Here is an 18479-nt window from a genome sequence, read left to right on the forward strand (position 1 = left end):
TAGAGATCCCCATGTTCAAGAACAAGTTGCAAGAATATACTCAGAAACGAGGCTTGGCATTTCCAGCATATCGAACAGACAACGAAGGATCTCAGCATTCACCAAAGTTCAGGTCCACTGTGTTTGTTAATGGAGTGGAGTATACATCTAAGTTCACATTTCGCCGTCTTAAAAGTGCTCAACAGGATGCTGCTAAACTTGCTTATGAGTGCATTATGTCCAATGCTCAGCACATTGATGCAAAACCCCTGCAATCTGAGGTGTGTTAATACCGAAACCTTCTATGAATTGAACCTAAGATCTCGCTTTTATTATCTCTAACCTGGCTTGCAAATTGCAATCACACTTGCTTATATATAGAATTGCAGTCTTGTTACTTGGACTCGGGTACTCATGTTAGACATATGTACGTGTCCAAGTGTTTGACTCGGATAGTTACAAATAATTTTTGACAATTTTGGCCTAAAATGAAGTGACAAAGTGTTCATGCCCATCAGTCCATGTTGAAGTGGCAAGGATCCGAGACTGGTAATTAAAGTAAATGAAGAGTCGAGTAACATGACTTGGCCTTGTTGATCCTTCTAAATTCCATGAATGGCGTGCAAGGACCAAGGAGTATCAGTATGACTAACCTAGTAACCTACCTAGGTCTAGAATACTTTTAAAGCCCGACTAAAAGCTAATCAAGATGGTTAACTAGTTGCAGTAGTCTGTAGTTTCAAAATGGTATTTGTATACAACAAATTCCCTGTGTTCTTGGTGTTGTATGCTATTACAATGTTTTGACTGGTGCAAGTGTGCAACATAAACATTTCTGTCTCTTATATATTCTGTATTTTTTATTTGTTGCCAAAAATTTCGTGAGAGTCGTTTTATAACTGATCTTATAGATCCAATGTATATTCAATAACCGTGTTTCTACATTAATCTTCTCGCATTTGTATGTAGGATAAACTATCTAACAAGTTCATCCTGTATGAATATGCACACGAGCAACATTTGGATATACCCACATATAAGACTTATGCATCAAATAGAGAAGGACAACTTCCTCTTTTTATCTCCACAGTGACGGTGGCAGGTAAAAGCTTCACTGGTGATGGGGGGAAAAGCAAGGAAGAAGCAGAGCAGCTCGCTGCACATGCTGCATTTCATTCCCTGAGAGGTACGCTAATTTTACCACTTCGACTAAAGCAAATTCTTGCAAAAGGCGGTCAAACAGCCAATTCTTTAAACTAAAAGCAACTGAAAATAGGTGAAAAAGTAATACAAAAATCTTTAGAAGTTTAAAGAAAAACGAGAAATGTTAAGACAGTCTGACACAAGACTAGCTGGCTTTGATGAACGCGTTGTGTTGAATAATCTTTTTCTTTCACAGATGACTCAATCTAGTTACTGTGTTGCATAATCTTGAACATATTGCATTATTGCTGTTAGGTGATGCATCCCTAAAGAAAAGGATACTAGTACTTATGCTTTATATAGTATTCTTGTACTACATTACTCTTCACCAGATATGTTACAGCAAAATTAATGCTCTAACACACTTAATTTCCTAAAGTGATTACATTTTCACCCCACACCCCTTCAGGATCTGATCATTCTGCAGCTGTTCTCAGCCAAACGGTGAGCTTAAAGAGAAAACACTATGAAGCACTTAAAAGAGTTAAATTTACAGGGTCCAACGCAAAGAATCCGAGGAATACAAGTGTGAATGGTAAGATCAACAGCGTATTCCAATTTCATTAACTTAACTAGAGTCTCTTTCTCCAAGTGGTTGTCGGCTAGTAGTTAGGCTTGTTGCAAGGTTGTTGAACTGAACGCGTACTTCAAACATGTAGAGGGACTTCTAAATGAAGTTCTTCTGGATTATTTGCAGGTTCTGGAGCTACCTCAGAAATGAAAAGTGGTAACCAGGTATGGAATTTTTCGCTAAGGGTGTGCTCAACACTTAATTTCATTAAGAGTGTTTGATTGAGCAAGAAGGGTTTTACTGGAAAAGTGATTTTCCTGTTTTCCTTTTAGAAGGAAGTAATTCCATACTTTCCTCTTTATAACTTACATTCCCCTCTCCCCTCCATTTTCAGTTTTTCTTTTCTCGGCGATTTCTTTTAAGAAGCCAAAAACTAGGGAAACTAATTGCAACAATGTTCTTCTTGGAAAATGTTTTTCGTGTAATATCGTTTTATACTGTTAGTGTTTTCCATCCAACCAAACAGAAAAAATTGTAGTACGTCATGTACTATTAAGACTTCATCATTTACTTCTTCAGCATATCTTGATAATTGGGGCATGGGTGGACCTATTAAGGGTCCTGGGTGACCCAGGCCCCCCCCCCCCCAAAAAAAAAAAATGTTCTTATTGCGCGCCAAACGTCAAAAAAAAGAAATAAAAGTACATTTTCGTGTTTATGTTTAGCAAGATAAAGTCCGGTTCAGTGGTTCGTGTGAACACTGCAAGGCTCATGCAAAATCTTTGGGCTGGGTTTGATCTTTCTTACCCTCCTTTCACTTGATATTTTTTACTCTTCTCCTTCCTTCTGTTCTATCTATCCTTTTTTTAAAATCTTTGGGCTGGGTTTGATCTTTCTTACCCTCCTTTCACTTGATATTTTTTACTCTTCTCCTTCCTTCTGTTCTATCTATCCTTTTTTTACTTTCCTTCTTCCTGTTTTCTTTCCATTTTTTTTTTCTTTTCCTTCTTTCTCTTTTCTTTCCATCTATTCAACATAGTTAAAGACCAAAAAGTCATTTATATTCTTATATCCAACTCAAAATATTTAACCATTGACTTTCCTATCATGTATTTTTAATGATTTCACTATTTTTTGTCAGACAAATATGAGAATTTTGCTATACTAAGACATCAATATGGTCAATTCTGTATATTTGGCTTATAAAAGCTGAAGTATCCCTTTTGAGAAAAAGAAGTCAAAGTGCTACATATGTTAAAAAAATTGGACAGAATATTACTAGAATATAATGAAACTATTTTTTTAAATAGCACAAACAAAATGAAGTTTTAGTTTTGACAAATCCCGAACCTCGATTCTCATTTGTCAATATGTGTCATGAAATTATTGTTCTAATTCTTTATTATTATCACTATGTTAATTCTTACATGGTTTAGTCAGGACCCTAAACTTAAAATCCTGGATCCGCCTCTGAATTGGGGTAGTTTAATATTTTTCTAGTTACATTCATATGGTTTATTAGAATCCAGAAACCCTGTTATTAATTTGGTACATATGTTTATTTCTTGCAGCACATAAGAGCAAATGCTCGCTCATCTACTGCTCCGCCACAGCTACGCAGTTGTTTCAAACAGGGGCGCTAGTGTAGGGACAAGGAAACTGCATTTTAAGCCTGAGTTACAACTTACAATTTTTAGTAGGGTTCGAAATGAATTGACTTAGTCGGAAAAAGCCCTGTTCTTTGGAAGATCTATCTCGTGTCCGGTACTGCATGATCTTTTTTTTTTTGACTGAAATGCCGATACACTACCCTTTGAAGTAGAGTAGAGAAAACTGTAAATTCGCATGCAGAAAATAGACCCAAAATATGCAACTTCACGTAAGAGTGGAAGAAAATGAGATGTTATAAACTTATAATCCTACATCGAAAGAAATTGACATTTTGTACTGTATGTGGGCTTGATTTAGGGTATAAACTTGATACAATTTCTATGAAAGTTTTGTCAATGCCTAGGTGGATAATTACGTGCATGCTGCACACCAACTTCCATAGGAGGAGAAAAGCCTTATAAGGATGCCTAGCTAACCCCATCCAACTTTGCCAGCTACTTCATCCGCTTTTGTCACCCAAACAACCACTTTACATCCGCTTCTGTCACCCAAATAACCACTTTACGGTAACATAATAATAACTTTATACTTGTGATAATGTGATAATAACGCCTCATATTCAGATTGATATTACTTCCTTTGTTTTTTTTTTTTTACTTGCAACACTTTCCTAAAAGGGAAATAATTAATTACTTGCAACACTTTTTATTTTTGTTTTTCCTTTCTCTCTATCTCCAATCACATGAGCTCCTCTATTTTTTTCCTCTCTACCTCTTTCCTAGCCGAATTTTGCATTGGAGTTTATGAAAAAAAAAAGTGTTGCACGTAAAAAAAAAAACGGAGGAAGTATTTAAAAGATAATCTCACCTTTAGACTTGTTTCAAACACAAAATCGTTGTGTTCATTTCACATAGCCCGAAAAAGTTGAAAAAAAAGACGAACTCTAAGCAAATACTCTTCAATAGCATTTTTTTTGTTTAAAGGAAAATATTCTTCAATTGCATAAGCATATATATCATATATGTATACAGAATTACAGTCTGCCAAAAGCCCAACTCCTTCCGAAATTTTACACAATAACTTCTCAGCCAATACAATTGAATCAAATCAAGCAATGTGTTATCAAGGTACTGTTGTTACATCAGCTCACGTTGGTACAACACATTTGTAGAAAAAAGCTATAACATTACTATAGACAAATGCGCAAATCATCCGATCCTGTAAACTATGTTCAAAATAAAGAGGACTTGATTTAATGAATGATGCATGCTTGCATATTACATACATTTCTATTTCTATGAGTAATTACAGGGTTTGCAACACAGGTCAAATAAATATATATGTAGTAGTATATATAAAATCAAGCAGCACACTAGGCTATACTAAGTAATTTTGCTCACTCGTTCTCGGAAAGCAGAATGAACAGCTCGTCGTCTGTAATTGATCCCATCTCCATTGCTCTCTCCAGTGCAGTCAGTCCTCCCCAATCCTTAATAAGTCTTCTTGCACCTCTGAAAGTAAAATAGAAGAAATTATATCAACAGAGCAACGCTTAACAGGAAAGAGCAAGGCCCTACTGGAAGCAAGTAAAGATTCCAGACATGAAATTTTAGCAGAGAGCAACCACAAAAAAAAAAAGGTCCAAATGTCCAGGGCATTCCAAAGGGACAAATAGACAACAATAACTAGAAGAGGATGCTTCAAGAACTAAAAGTACGTATGTCACTCAAATTTCTGAGAAACTGATGGTTGAGGGATGTAAAAATAAGCTGCAAATGGAACATGTTGGCAGCAAAAATACTTTCTGCTAAAAATTAAAGAAATGGAATCTACATCGAGTGGGTTAATAGCCTATCAGTAGCGAATGGATCTGTTTGCTTTGAGTTAAGTAACAGAGAAAACTAAAAAAGGAGAAAGAGGCAAGTTGTTATTGGATCAAATGAAAAGATGAGATGTGTGTCTTTTGGCATAATTTCAGGAAAAAATCTAGTGCATTTTACCTCCTTAGAAGATACTTTGCCAGCTCATTGTTCTTTTTTGCAATGCAGTGGTGCAGAGGAGTCCGTCCATGAAAGTCACGCATATTAACGTCGGCACCAAATTGCAGCAAGAGTTCAATCATCACAGTATTGCCAATGTGGCATGCCAAGTGCAACTGTGAACAACCACGAAGGCAATTTTCTGGCTCACCAGCCCTTAACCTTGGACATGCATCTGGATCTAACTTGTGACCATCTTTGCCTAGGCCTTCTTCCAGTCTACTTGATTCAACACGGTGCGTCTCATCAAATGTGGTATTCAAGATGCTGGCATCTGACACTGCAATCAGACGATATGCTTCACGCAAGTTACTAGCTCTAACTGCTTCCCAAAGAGCACAGGCACATGAAGTGAGGCCTGTATCAGTTGCATTTAGGCTAATCAGCTGCTTTTCTACATACTGAAATCAGGTCAAATACACCATGTCAAAACTTGCTTGTAAAAGGTAGGAGCCTTATTGGACTATAGCAACATTGATAGTACTACTATTTGCATAATACAAGAGATGTTGAAAACACGGATGCTATTGCTATTTGAATCAATAAAAACTGTTGAAAATTACCTTCATCTGGATAAATTTCTCCTTCTTACTGAAAGAGTCGCGCGAAGATGGTTTCACAATGGATGTGGGAGAACACTCTGATTCGTCCTTTCTACAATCAAAGACTTGGTGAATTAGATAAGCATTATATAACGCACATTAGGGATTAGAAAAAAGATGCACCAACTTTTAAATTTTTTTTTCCACAAAAGTTCTTTCTAAATTTTTTAATAAAAATCACAAGCCGTTTTCGTTTTTCATCATATAGAGTTGACAAACTTCTCTATTTTGCCATTCTTCTACCAATGTCAAATGTTTGACTTTTCCCAGCAAATTTTCTTCTATTATTCTTTACAGCCACTTTTAGCACTATAGTTTGGCAGAATACACAAGGCACTTACACAGGAAGGCTTGTGTGTGTGTGTGAGAGAGAGAGAGAGAGAGAGAGAGAGAGTTGAAAAAAGGGTTCGCTAGAATTGGAGAACTTTCTTAACAAGTATGGAAACAACTAACGGACTTGGAATTAAGATCAAAGAAAGTAGAACAGTCAATTGTAACTTCCACAAGAGGCTCTATTGAACAATAACAAGTAATGGATTCTGCATGTGAATTAGAAGCTACAATTAGTATATCAATTCTGGTTGCGAAGGTGGTTGGTCCATTGGTCTTTCTCTTTTTCGTTTTTCTTCAATTTTAATTTTCAAAAAGTTCTTTAATATGCTCGTCATTTGTTCTCTAAAATATTTATCTTAGCTGCGAAAGGAAATAAACTCATAAACTTTGGAAGTAAAGGAAGACAAGAGAACAATGCGTTTTGCCAAAAAAATTTTAAAGGTTGTTTCCCGCAAAAACTTGTAATTAAAAGGTTGTTTTTGACAAATTTCCATATATATATATAGGGGCAAGATCACATGAGAATGCTCCTTACATGAGAAATGAGAATGAATCTCAACCACACGATTGGATTACAGTTACAACACTTGTTCATTAGAGTTATACCCTCCTAAAAATTTTTGAGTCCAAAGGAAAAAAAAAATTCAATTTTTTTTTTCTAATATTCTTTTTTTTTGGAGTTACATCACTTTTTCATTAGAGTTACCTCACTTATTCATAAGAGTTATAGCGCGTAAAATTCATTCTCATTTCTCATGTAAGTATACATTCTCATATGAACTCACTTCTATATATATACTGCATCCGTTTTCTATTATTTGCAACGATTAGACATTTTCCCTCTTAACTTTATGTCAAATCGTTGCACATAATAAAAAACGGAGGTAGTATATAGGTTTAAGTTCATACGATAACCACCCTTATGGTGAGAAACACTCATTTTTCCTCAATTTATGTTTTGTTTATTTTATGTTTTTGGTCATTGAACATTTTTATGCTCATTTTGTAACGTTTTGGTCATTTTATGTTTTTCTCATTTAAAATTTTTATGCTCATTTTACGTTTTTCTCAATTTACATATTAGTGAAGATAGACCATAAAAACAGCTGTATCAAGAACAATAGCAGGTAAAATTGACAAACAATTCAATGACATAGAGTCATAGACGCTAAACCAACAATTCAACAACACAGACACTAAACATTTGCGACAAAAAGAACATAGCCAATCAAACATCAAAATATATTGGTGGTAGAGGCTTGCAAAAAAGTATTCAGCCAAAGAATACTCCCTTGCCAGTAAGAGAGAACATATCAATAGTCTGTTTTTGGATGGATATGTGCACAAACAAAGAAATTTAATTCATAAAAGAAGCATATCAAAATTCCAGAGGGTCCTGATATTTTACCTCTCATTATCAACTGACAGTAGCTCCTCCCACACAGAGTTGCAATAAGCGTTACCAAGTGCTTTAAATAACTCCAAAATCGTTGACTCCCAAACCTTGACATCCAATGTTATAGATCGAACCTACAATTGGAAAAAGATGCAATGGCTTCATCCGTATACTTAGGACTCCATGAAGCAAAAGTAACAAATGAAACCTAAAAGTAATTCAAATAAAATAATCTAACAATTTGAAAAATTTGGCCTGCACAAAAGCCAAGTCCAGAAAGCCTAAAAAACCACAAATAAGGCCCTGTTTGGCACTAGCGTTTGCGGTAGCGGTTAGCGGTTGGACAAGATTGAAAAGCTACTTAAGAAAATTATGAGTGTTTGGTAAGGTAGTGTTTGTAGTAGCGGGTAGCAGTTGGAGTAGATTATGAGTAGCGGTTGTGGAACGTTACTACAAGTAACGTTTGAGATTTAGAGGTAGCGGTCTAGCAAATAAACACTATATAATAGCATAAGGTAGAATGATTAACCAATGTTTTTATTTTTTTTCCTTTAACTGTTTATTACTCCCTCTGTCCCAATTTAGTTGCTACATTTGCTTTATCACGATTTACGAGATGCAACTTCAAATACCAATATCTTGAGTTACATATATGAAAAAAATTATAAAAATTATATATTTGGAAAATACAAATTGGGACGAATCAAACAAGATCCAACATGACTATGTTTTTCTTATGTATATGGAGTAAAAAATAGTCAAAGTTATGACGTGAATAGTGCCTACGGTCAAAATGTAGCAATTAAATTGAGACGAAGGGAGTAGTTGTTCTATTTTATGGCAATTCAATGTTTGTTTTACAATAGCAGAGATGTAATTTAAATGCTTATTTTAAAGATAATATATTTTACAAGTATTTTAGTTAAAACTAGTAATATAAATTTTTTGAGGGTTAGAATATTTTCTTAGATTTATACATTTCTTTGAGCAGCTAAAAAGTCGTATACTCCTTCTTGTGTAACTTCTTTGAAAAAATAAATATTGAATTTAACTATTGAACGAACATATGAAATTGTTTTAGTTCATTTCATATTAGAATAAATGTCATTTATTGTCTTTCACAATTCCAACAACTACTTTTGCCAAACACTTCTAATTAAACAACAATTTAATCGCTGATCACTGACAGCTACTAGTAGACAACTAGCAGCTACCCCCAACAGCTATAGCTACTACAACCGCTAACAGCTACTAGAACCGCTAATTTTGCCAAACATGCCCAAAGTGCCCCTTTATTTGAATCTGCATGTTGAGGGTACAAGGATTGAGATAAATTATAAACTTATAACTATTCCCAGATGATCACACGATATAGTTCAAACTAAATCAGTGCTAATCATCAGTCAGTTTTTGCACAATGGTATAGTGTAAATGCTAATGTTTATGGATGGAAAAACTGTCAAGTACCTTTGAAATGTGAACGCCCAGATTGCGATGGGCACCTGAGCATTCGATACACATCAAGATGCCAAGATTCAACGAGGCCCAGTCAGGATCAGGAGAATTGCATTCTGCACACTGATTATTTCCAGGAATTTCCCTTAGGAGTTGAGACACGCCAACTGTGAGCTTCTCCATATCATTGCTCAGATTTCGACTATGTGTTATTGTGACATTTGACATACCTTCACTTGCAATTTTTGAGTTATAATTCTTATCAAATGGACCAATTGGCTCCTGAAAATGATTGTCGTCGTCAGCGGTTAAAAATAAAGAATGACTGCTTCAATATATTAACTTGTGAACAGCAACACGTTTACTGAGACCTGTTCTAGATGAGAGTTCAAAAGTGAAGTAATAACTCCAGTGATTTTGTTGACCCACTCCACTCTATCTGCTTCAGTTTCAGCCTGCCAAAATCACAAGCGCAACCATCGACGATAAGCACAAATGGGAGATACTCCATATATCACGGCGATTTTTATTTCTCTGTTAGTAGAATGCATGACAAAGATATTTCAGAATATGCAGTGCAAGTATGTGATGTTTAAAACACTTCAAATAGCAGATATCCCCCAGTCCACCACTTCTAAACTAGACAGAAAAGAACAGATTGCTTATGCTGTCTTCTAGTGACATACAGTCAAATCAAAATCTCAAACAAACTATAATAACTTCATGGATGATTCGATACTATGCATAACAATATCAATTCTGACACAAAACTTAGGGGAGAGGGGATGAGGGAGCACAGACAAGCAAGTCGTCTGAAGTATATGGTTAAAGGTAAAGCTACTTCAGAAACTAATGCACCTCTTCACTGGTTTAATCTATTGATATAAACCATAGACTTATCACTAAGCAAATAAAGTACACGCTTCACTGCTAGAATGATTTGTAATTGCCTATGGACATATATACACAAGGGAAAAGTGGCAGAATAAAATCCTAATTATCGCTTAAGTAAGATAATCTGAACTTGGAAAATAGAGCTCAAGTATACACTATTGACTTTCTTGCATATCGCAATAGGTGGTTAAACAATATTGGGATATTATATACTCAATCAAGCAGTTTGTGAAGCTTATAGCTTTTTTTAAAAAGAAAAAAATATCACCTGCAATGTGTATGATTTCGAGGGCGAAATTACTCTAAAGCAAAGCCGGAGATCCCTGTCTTCTGCATCAATTTTAATAGTTGATGTACGAAGATCAACAGTTCGACAGCCAAGGCTTTCTTCACTCCATGATGCAGTCCTATTATGTCTTGCTCGGAATCTCCCAAATACACCAGTACTATGTTCTACAATAGCAGTTGTTTGATTTGAATGAGGGCCCTGAATGTGCCAAGAATCAAGAACCCTTAAAAACAGCAATAATTCTACATTTTTTAGCACCAAATAAGCATATAATAAACAGCAATAGTAGGCATGTGTTGGTTCACGTCATCACATCAACCTTTAGCTGAATTCAATAAAGAGAAAATTAAATTTCTCTTGCCAAATTAAAGCACTGGATCCCTTCTGCATCACCTCATCAAATGCATCTGAATTCTTATTGTCCTTCTGGTCCAATTGCAAGTTCTCTTTAAAATTTCACCAGAAAAAAGAATTTCAAACAACCAAGGAAAAAAAATATCCAGGCATGAGCCAGTGAAAAGTGGAACGTCCTCAACTTTGCTTTCTTCTTTAAGAAAATATAAAGGATTTTTGTCAAGAACAAAATTATGGGCAGCAATAATATTATTACATAAACAAAATCATCCAGACAACTGAACAAACGGTGCTTTTCAATTATGTTGAAATTTCAAGAGAAATTATCATCAGAATGTTCCTTAACTTTGCTTTCTTCTTTAAGAAAATATATAGAGGCTTTTTGTCAATAACAAAAGTACAGACAGGGATAATATTATTACATGAACAATATTATCCAGACAGCTAAACTAACAATGCCTTTCAATTATGTTGAATATCCAAGAAAAATTATCATCAGAATCAATCTTTGGCATATGGACAGAGACAAATATAGATTACTTCACTCAAGATGGGCTAACCATCCTAAAGACAAAGCTTGGCGGTGCTAAACATCCTAATAGAAATATCAAGATATTTACACATAGCTTCTACATTCCTGCACAAAATCCTGCAGACGTTTAAGGATCCTCCAAGTATATATGCTATCTTCACTAATGAATCCTAATCCTTCCGAAAGCCTCCATACTCTAAGTATAAGTTGGGGTTGGGACAACAAACACTTTCAGGTCACAGGCATTGGAAATTTGTTAACATAGTTTCAATCAACAAATTAGTATCGCAAACTTTTTTCCAAGTGTACAGTTTGCAGATTGGGTAAAATTACCAACCTCTTTCCCTCCCTCCTGCTCTCTCTCGGTCTCTCCCCTCTCATCCTCTCACTCTGTCGCTCCCTCCCTCCTCTTCCCAACCTTTTGCTCTCTGTATCTCTCGACTCCCTCCCCTGCTGCACACCACTCCTGCTCTATAGCTCTCACTCTTTCAATACCCCTCTTGTTTCTCCCCCTCCCTTCCCCCTTCTCCTCATCCCACTCTCCTTCCTCATTCTCCTTTCCTCTCCCGTCCACCTTCTGTCCCCCTCCCCGACCAGCGTTCTCTCTCTCTCTCATTACATCTCCTACTTATTCCCCCTTCTCTCTTTCCAACACCTCCCTTCCATCTCCTCTCTCTTTCCAACACCTCCCTTTCATCTCCTCTCTCTCTCGCCAGTCTCCCCTTCCTACTCTCTCGCGTCCTTCACTCCCTAACTCTCTCGCCCTCCTCCATTCTCTGTGAAAGTGAGACGTTCTCTCCCTCCACTCCGCGTCATAAGTTACTTTGATTATATATTGTATTAGAGGAGATTTTCAAGACTAAAATCTCTAGAGCGACAAGCTAGAATAGACATTCAAGAAAAGGCAAAGATCATAGAGTACCAGAAGATGCTACATAGAGAAAAGCACATGACATCATGCAGAAACTAGGCTAACAAGTGACATTTAGCTAGGGTAAATAAAACTAGATTAACATCACACAATATCCTATTAAGCTAAACAGATGTTAGAGTAGACAACTGACTGCATGTTCTACTAATGACGGTGGAGTGCTCAATGATTAAGACATTTTCTTGACAAATCCTACGACCAGCGAACAATTACTTCATAGTTGTTAAATGGCTTACCACTGGCTTTGGGCCCTTGATTATGTAATAATATAACGTTCCACGACTGTCAAGCACAAAGAACCGCCTCTTCCAATCTGCCCTCAAGCTTGAAGAACGTTTAAGGAGGTAACCTTGCTTGATGGTTTGGACCTGTTGCAAAATACAAACCATACATTTCCCTATTAAGTCTTCATGAAAATAGAGAAAAGGAGAAGTGGGTCCAACATAATATAATTGGACAACTTTTAACAATGTAATACCTCCAAAAAGAGAGTCAACCCAAATAAATTTATACAAGGAACAAAGATAAGAGATTGTGCGCTACCATTCCATTCGTGGTAGACTTCATAATTGCCTCTATATCTTTGTATGACGATCCCATCCCGACAGGGCGAGTACAGTCAATACTTGTTGAGGCTTCTGTGTTACTTGCAGCACGTATGTTGTCCATTTCCACTTGAGTCCGGAACTCCTGCATTCTCCTTGCAAGTTTGTCTTGCTCAGCATTTGCCACCTCTTTCGACTGTTGTGCATATGTCAACACCTGTAGTAACATTGGAATTCCTGAGTGTAAAACAATGCAAACAGGAGCGAGATCACTGAACTACAAAGCAAGTCAGATTTTAAATAAGACTTTCACTTTTTTTCAGTAACACTACCTCCATTACCTTATAATCTATACACTTTCCTTTTTGGTTTGTTTTTTTCCTAATCTACACACCGTTGCTTTTCCATTTTTGATGAAATGCCCCATCTACTTTCTCCTCCTTTTCCACCCATATGGTCCACTTTTTAATTATATAATCCAACTTGAAGTTTATCTCTCTGCATTTTTAGTTTCTCACTCTCACTTTTTCCATTTCTCTCTCACTTTTGTACTTCATCCATGGTTCTCTCCCGAATTAAAGTGAGTAAATTAAAAGGGAGCGGAGGGAGTACATTCCTATTTTATGGATCGTTCCAAAATAATAGGTCACATTCTAACTTTAGCAAGATGCATTTTGATTTTTTCTCATATTACCCTCAACAACACAGTTAACTAGGTATTTGAAAGAAAGAATATCGGTAAATACAGAATTATCATCTCCATCCTACTTGCTTTCAGGGAATTTCCAAGGTCGATTAATGGTGGGGCCATTAGGATTGCATGGGTGGTTTTTGTGAGATGAACAATAAAATCACACCCTAAAAGGGTAAGTGGGAGGAACAAATAAAAAAGATGGTATATAACTCAACTTGTTACATATGTTCCATGATCAAATGGGGCCTATTGCTTGAGAACGAGGGAGTACTTCAGGTGATATACAAAGAGAATTCCCCACCTAAATCGCCCCCCTACCAACGATTAGTGCAGTGACGTCACACCCTCCCCCCATTCTGTTTTCTGTAGTCTTTTGCTTTCCCATTTAATATCTACTGTGGCAAAAACTATAAAGGTGAGCCTGAAGCCTAGATTTTATGAACCCCAACATTTCGCGCTTCTTAAGAGTAAGATATCTAATCAGAAATCCACATTGCATACCACAACAATGTGCTACATGGATGAAGCCCTAAAAGCATGCACGAATCCAGCACGAATCATGATGGTGTGGTGTGAAATGACACCAAATTGGATTCGTCTTGGTAACAGCATGTGACCAACGCATTCTCCCAAACTTGAACTTCTGTTAACAACTTTATGCACACTCTTATCCAAGAAAATAAAATAAAATAAACAGGGGGAAAAGGGAAAAAAAACTTGACCAGCGTTGTTATTCTGGGTCCCCCCCCCCCCCCCCACACACACAAACACACGCACACACACAAAAAAAAAAGCAAAAAGAAGGATAGCGCATCCTCTCTCAGTTCATTCTCTTATTGTTGTTAGTTGCTACTCATTCAGCCACCCCTACCCCCAAGATCCCTTCTCTCTTTATCTCTACACTATTTACCGAAATCGAACACGGAAAAGTAAGATAAAATAAGTCATGGTAAACAAGCTTCATTCCAAATATACTTCAATTAGGTCACTGTAAAATGTATCAAGTGAACCTGTCTAAATTCTTTCAAGAATAATCAAATCTTTAATCTGCACTGAGAAGGAAACACGAGAGGTTGATGTCTTTTGAATCTTAAAAGCACAGCTTTCCTCCGCTCCCACCCCTCAAAGAAGAAAAGGATCCATGAAATGATGGAATACTGTTGGAAGAGAATTTAAATTTCATACCTGATGTATCAAGGGCTCCATTTGACTAAATAATTCGTATCCCTGAAATGAATCAATGCTCTTCAATATTCATATCACAATCATAAAAATAGTTGCAAAGCCAAGAAATTTTATCGCAGTATTTACCAGCTTGAAATATTTAAGGTGAGCATCCATAATTGCACTGAAGGACTCCAGAAACTCGTATTTCTTCTTTGATTCAACATTGATGAGAGAATTCACCTGGGTTCGTTGAGGTCAATACAATGTACATAGACATAGGGAAATAATTAAAGAGAGACATTAGTATTCAACGTACCAGACTGAAACGGGTTCTCTCAAATGCTGATTTCGAGTTTTGAAGCTCCTGTAGACAAACAATTAAAGTGCTCTCTCAAAAGGCCAATCATACTAAATTCTGGCAAGGTACACACTGGCATAATGTTTCAGTAAAGTAATCCTTGAATTAAAAAAAAATCTACTAACAGTAACCAGAAATGATCCCCAGAAGTTCAACAAATTCAAGGAAGATATATCACAGGTGATCAAAACCATTCATATATACTAATCAACGAGATAGACCTCGAGATTTACAAAATCATGCACATGACTACAGTCTTTTCTTCTTCGCATCTGTTATTGTAGAGCATCTTTTTAGTTCTCAGAGATAAGTATTGAAGAAGGTTTCATTAACCAACCCGAATTTTAAAAATTCACGTCTCATCGACATCAAATGTAAATTTTGAGAAGCAAATAAACGCAAACAGGTCATTGTTTACTAGTAGAAGAAATGACAAGGAACATTAAAACGTTTGAAACTACAAGCTAATGCAGAAACTTAATAGAGCAGTCTGTGTTCGTAATATAATAAAGGGAAATTCCCACTAGTAACCCTGTACTATGGAACATTTGCAATGGTAAACCGTTTTTCTTTTGAGTTTCAAAAATAACCCTATACATAGTAATATTATACAACCGTGACATTAATGACGGTTAAATCATTATTTGAACCGTTAAACCTATTTACTATCCTAACCCAAGTTAACCCCAAACCACTACCTAACCCACTAAATCCCTACCCACCACCACTCTTCCACTAAAAACACTACACTCCCGTCACTCTCTCCCTTCCGATGACTTCCTCTTTCTCCTTATCACTCCCTCCCTCCCTCCCTCCCTGTGACTTCTCTTCTCATCTCTCTTTCTATTTCGCTGCTGCCTCCCCATATCTTCTTCATCATCACTCTGTTCTCTCCCCCTTCACGTTGATGCTGCTGCTGCCTCCCCAGATCTTCACCGTTACTCACCGTTACTATGTTCTCTCCCTCTTCATGTTGGTGCTGCTACCGTTGTTGTGTTGCTCTTGTTGTGACCGTGGCTTGTCGGTGTTGGTGCTATCCCCCTTTGTCTCTTGCTCGAGTCTTCCTTCCTCCTCTATCTGCTTCACTCCGCCCCTTATTATCTCTTCCTCTATCTTGTTGATATGGTGGTTTCGAGTAGTTAGATGGTGTTTTTGGTGGCTGGAGTGGGCTTTGGATTGATGGGTAGTTGATTCAAGGCTATCTAGGTTGGGATTTTGATGAGTCTTTGGTTTCCGGGGGTGGGACAATGGTGGTGGGGTGGTATTCAGGTGGAGTGGGGTTCATGTGGAGGGGTGGGACAATGGTGGTTGGGTGAGATGTCTGGGTGGTGGTTGGGGGTTGGGGTTAACCTGGATTAGGTAAACCAATAATATTAATGGCTGAATTAACGGTTTAACCATCATTAATGTCACAGTTGTATAATATTATTAAGTATATGGTTATTTTTGAAGAAAAACGATTTACCATTGCAAATGTTCCATAGTACAGGGTTACCAGTGGGAATTTCCCGATTATAAATTTGAGAGTAAATGGAAAATACAATTGAAAGATGAGAAGTCATCAATATAATAATAATAATAATAAAAAAAGGTACTGCTTCTGATAACAATCATGACAAATGGGTGAGAAACTTTTCTTGAAAGCCCCACTCTCATAATTGAAATCTGACCTTAAGATTTGTAGCTAACCCAATTTCTTATCAGGATCTTAAACCAACACCATTATGATTTAATAGTTCCAGTTTTATTTTGCGCAGCAAAGCTTGAGGAGAATTTTCCTTAGGATTTTAAACTTCCACTAGTCTTCTAATTGGATTAGAACGGAATAGGAAGCAACCAATTCATCTTGAACTTCATCCTCAACAGGTTCTAAGTTTTCCCCGTCTAGGAGAAAATGTAATCACAAAAATTTTCCAATGCCAGAAAATGGTGGGATTTCTATCAGTCTATCACTATTCTTAGAGATTTTGGATTCTTGCAAGCATCAATGGTGGATCAGAACCATGAGACCAGCCTTCCTGGGGTGATCCAGCAACAAACCTTATTTGCCACAGAAAAATCGTTCTCCACACAGAGGAAAATTATCTCCCACATTGAAAAATCAGTCTATAAATCTCAAATAATGAAAGCCAAACAAAAAAGTCACATGCTAGAGTAGTCAAAGAATCTCTGTTATGACGTATGACCGACTGCAGCACTTTGCGAAAGAGATGGAATGAAAAACCTTTATCGAAACTTAATACATAGCTTAATTTCTCCTTAAATGTACGAAAATTTTGTTCCATACATACACATCCAAATATAGCCAAAAGAAGCGTGTTCTCCACTATATCTTCAAATCCTTTATTCCAATATCTGACATGCTTGACATGGATATAGACCATAATTTTTTTAACAAGACCTCATCATTCTTCTTCACACTGAAGACAACCTAACCAAGCACATGTAAGTTGAGATCTCCTAGAGAAACAATGAATCATTTCCATAATTGCAATCATTCTTATTTTTAAGACACAACATATGTTTCATCTAAATAAGCCATCCAAGCCAAACCTATAATTTTCCACCGATGTTTGATCTTTAAGCAGAATCTGAAAGGGAGAAGAGGATGGGAGGGTTGAGCATTATTGTTTATGTTCACAATATGAGCTACAAGACAAAGCACTAGAAGAAACCCCCTGCCATGAGCTCTTTAAACTTCTAGTGTCGCATGTCGTATGCTCTAATTCCTATGGCCAATGTTTACATGAATCAGATAAAAGTCAAAATGATACATGATTACATCTGATTCAGCTAATACAGTACAAAAACAAAATTCTACATGGATGAAACAAATACTAGCCGAAAAGTAGAAGTTAGTTTTGAGAATAATTTACTTCATGGAGCTATACCATAGAACTAGAGAACGGACATAATCATTATACTATTATGGTAAGCTATGACATCTTTGATAAGGGTAAACAAGATTTCTGTCTTATTTTGGGATTGAGGAATAAGCAAGGTTACAGAAAAAAAATATATCATTACATATTTACATACCTCTTCTAGTCCAGCAACAATGTCCTCGCGTGTGCTCTTCTTTAGTGACGCATATCTTTCACGTGCCTACATTTCATCATGTTATTTCACAAAAGAAAATAAGCAAACAATTAAATTATATATAAAGATACATTATTTTAAAATAAGCTGCTAAAACATAACAGTCACTATCATTTTAGTCGACAAGTAAAAAGTGAAACCACATGGTCTATTGCTATTGAGTAAGGGTAAGCATTACTGCAAAAAATGCTATGTTCAATTCATGTCCACAGTTGCGTAAGTGTAAAAATCCTCTGCTGAAATACAAACATGAACTCCTAATCCAGGGATTGGCCATGAAAAGATTGTCTTGGGGTTGGATGCCATGAAGCTCAAGTCTTAGTTGCTCAAAAAGAACTTGAGTGGGCTGGGAGCACGAATTGGGGGAGGTGGAATACTAAAAGCACTGTTAAGTACTATAATCGCTAACTGAGGCAGAACCTCAACTAGCAACTTTATGCTGGACCAAGACCAAAAAAGGAACAGCGATCCTATATTGATCCTACAT

At 36.6% G+C, this 18479-nt stretch overlaps 2 protein-coding genes across 3 annotated transcripts; one reads left to right on the forward strand and one right to left on the reverse strand.

Moving 5' to 3' along the window:
- LOC104902668 (double-stranded RNA-binding protein 4) lies at positions 1-3731 on the forward strand. The gene is made up of 5 exons (XM_010690524.4): positions 1-260; positions 949-1165; positions 1592-1717; positions 1880-1917; positions 3265-3731. Exons 1-5 carry the CDS (start codon positions 12-14, stop codon positions 3334-3336), a joined length of 702 nt encoding a protein of 233 aa, XP_010688826.4. The 5' UTR covers positions 1-11; the 3' UTR covers positions 3337-3731.
- A 670-nt stretch (positions 3732-4401) lies between these two features.
- Positions 4402-18067, reverse strand: LOC104902633 (ADP-ribosylation factor GTPase-activating protein AGD4). 2 transcript variants are annotated; one of them, XM_057391718.1, is made up of 13 exons: positions 17933-18067; positions 14852-14899; positions 14680-14775; positions 14554-14595; positions 12673-12891; positions 12366-12497; positions 10292-10510; positions 9501-9584; positions 9142-9411; positions 7687-7808; positions 5907-5997; positions 5305-5744; positions 4402-4815 (listed from the first exon to the last, which is right to left on the reverse strand). In XM_057391718.1, the coding sequence occupies exons 3-13, from the start codon at positions 14707-14709 to the stop codon at positions 4701-4703; spliced, it is 1764 nt and encodes a 587-aa protein (XP_057247701.1). In that variant the 5' UTR covers positions 14710-14775; positions 14852-14899; positions 17933-18067; the 3' UTR covers positions 4402-4700. The 2 variants fall into 2 exon arrangements, with proteins under 2 accessions (XP_057247701.1, XP_057247702.1); XM_057391719.1 differs by lacking the exons at positions 14852-14899; positions 17933-18067 and having other exon boundaries at positions 12673-12911; positions 14680-14776.
- Between the last annotated feature and the right edge of the window lie 412 nt (positions 18068-18479).

Source organism: Beta vulgaris, chromosome 9, assembly GCF_026745355.1.
Source record: "Beta vulgaris subsp. vulgaris cultivar EL10 chromosome 9, EL10.2, whole genome shotgun sequence".
In the NCBI taxonomy this organism is placed as follows: Eukaryota; Viridiplantae; Streptophyta; class Magnoliopsida; order Caryophyllales; family Amaranthaceae; genus Beta; species Beta vulgaris.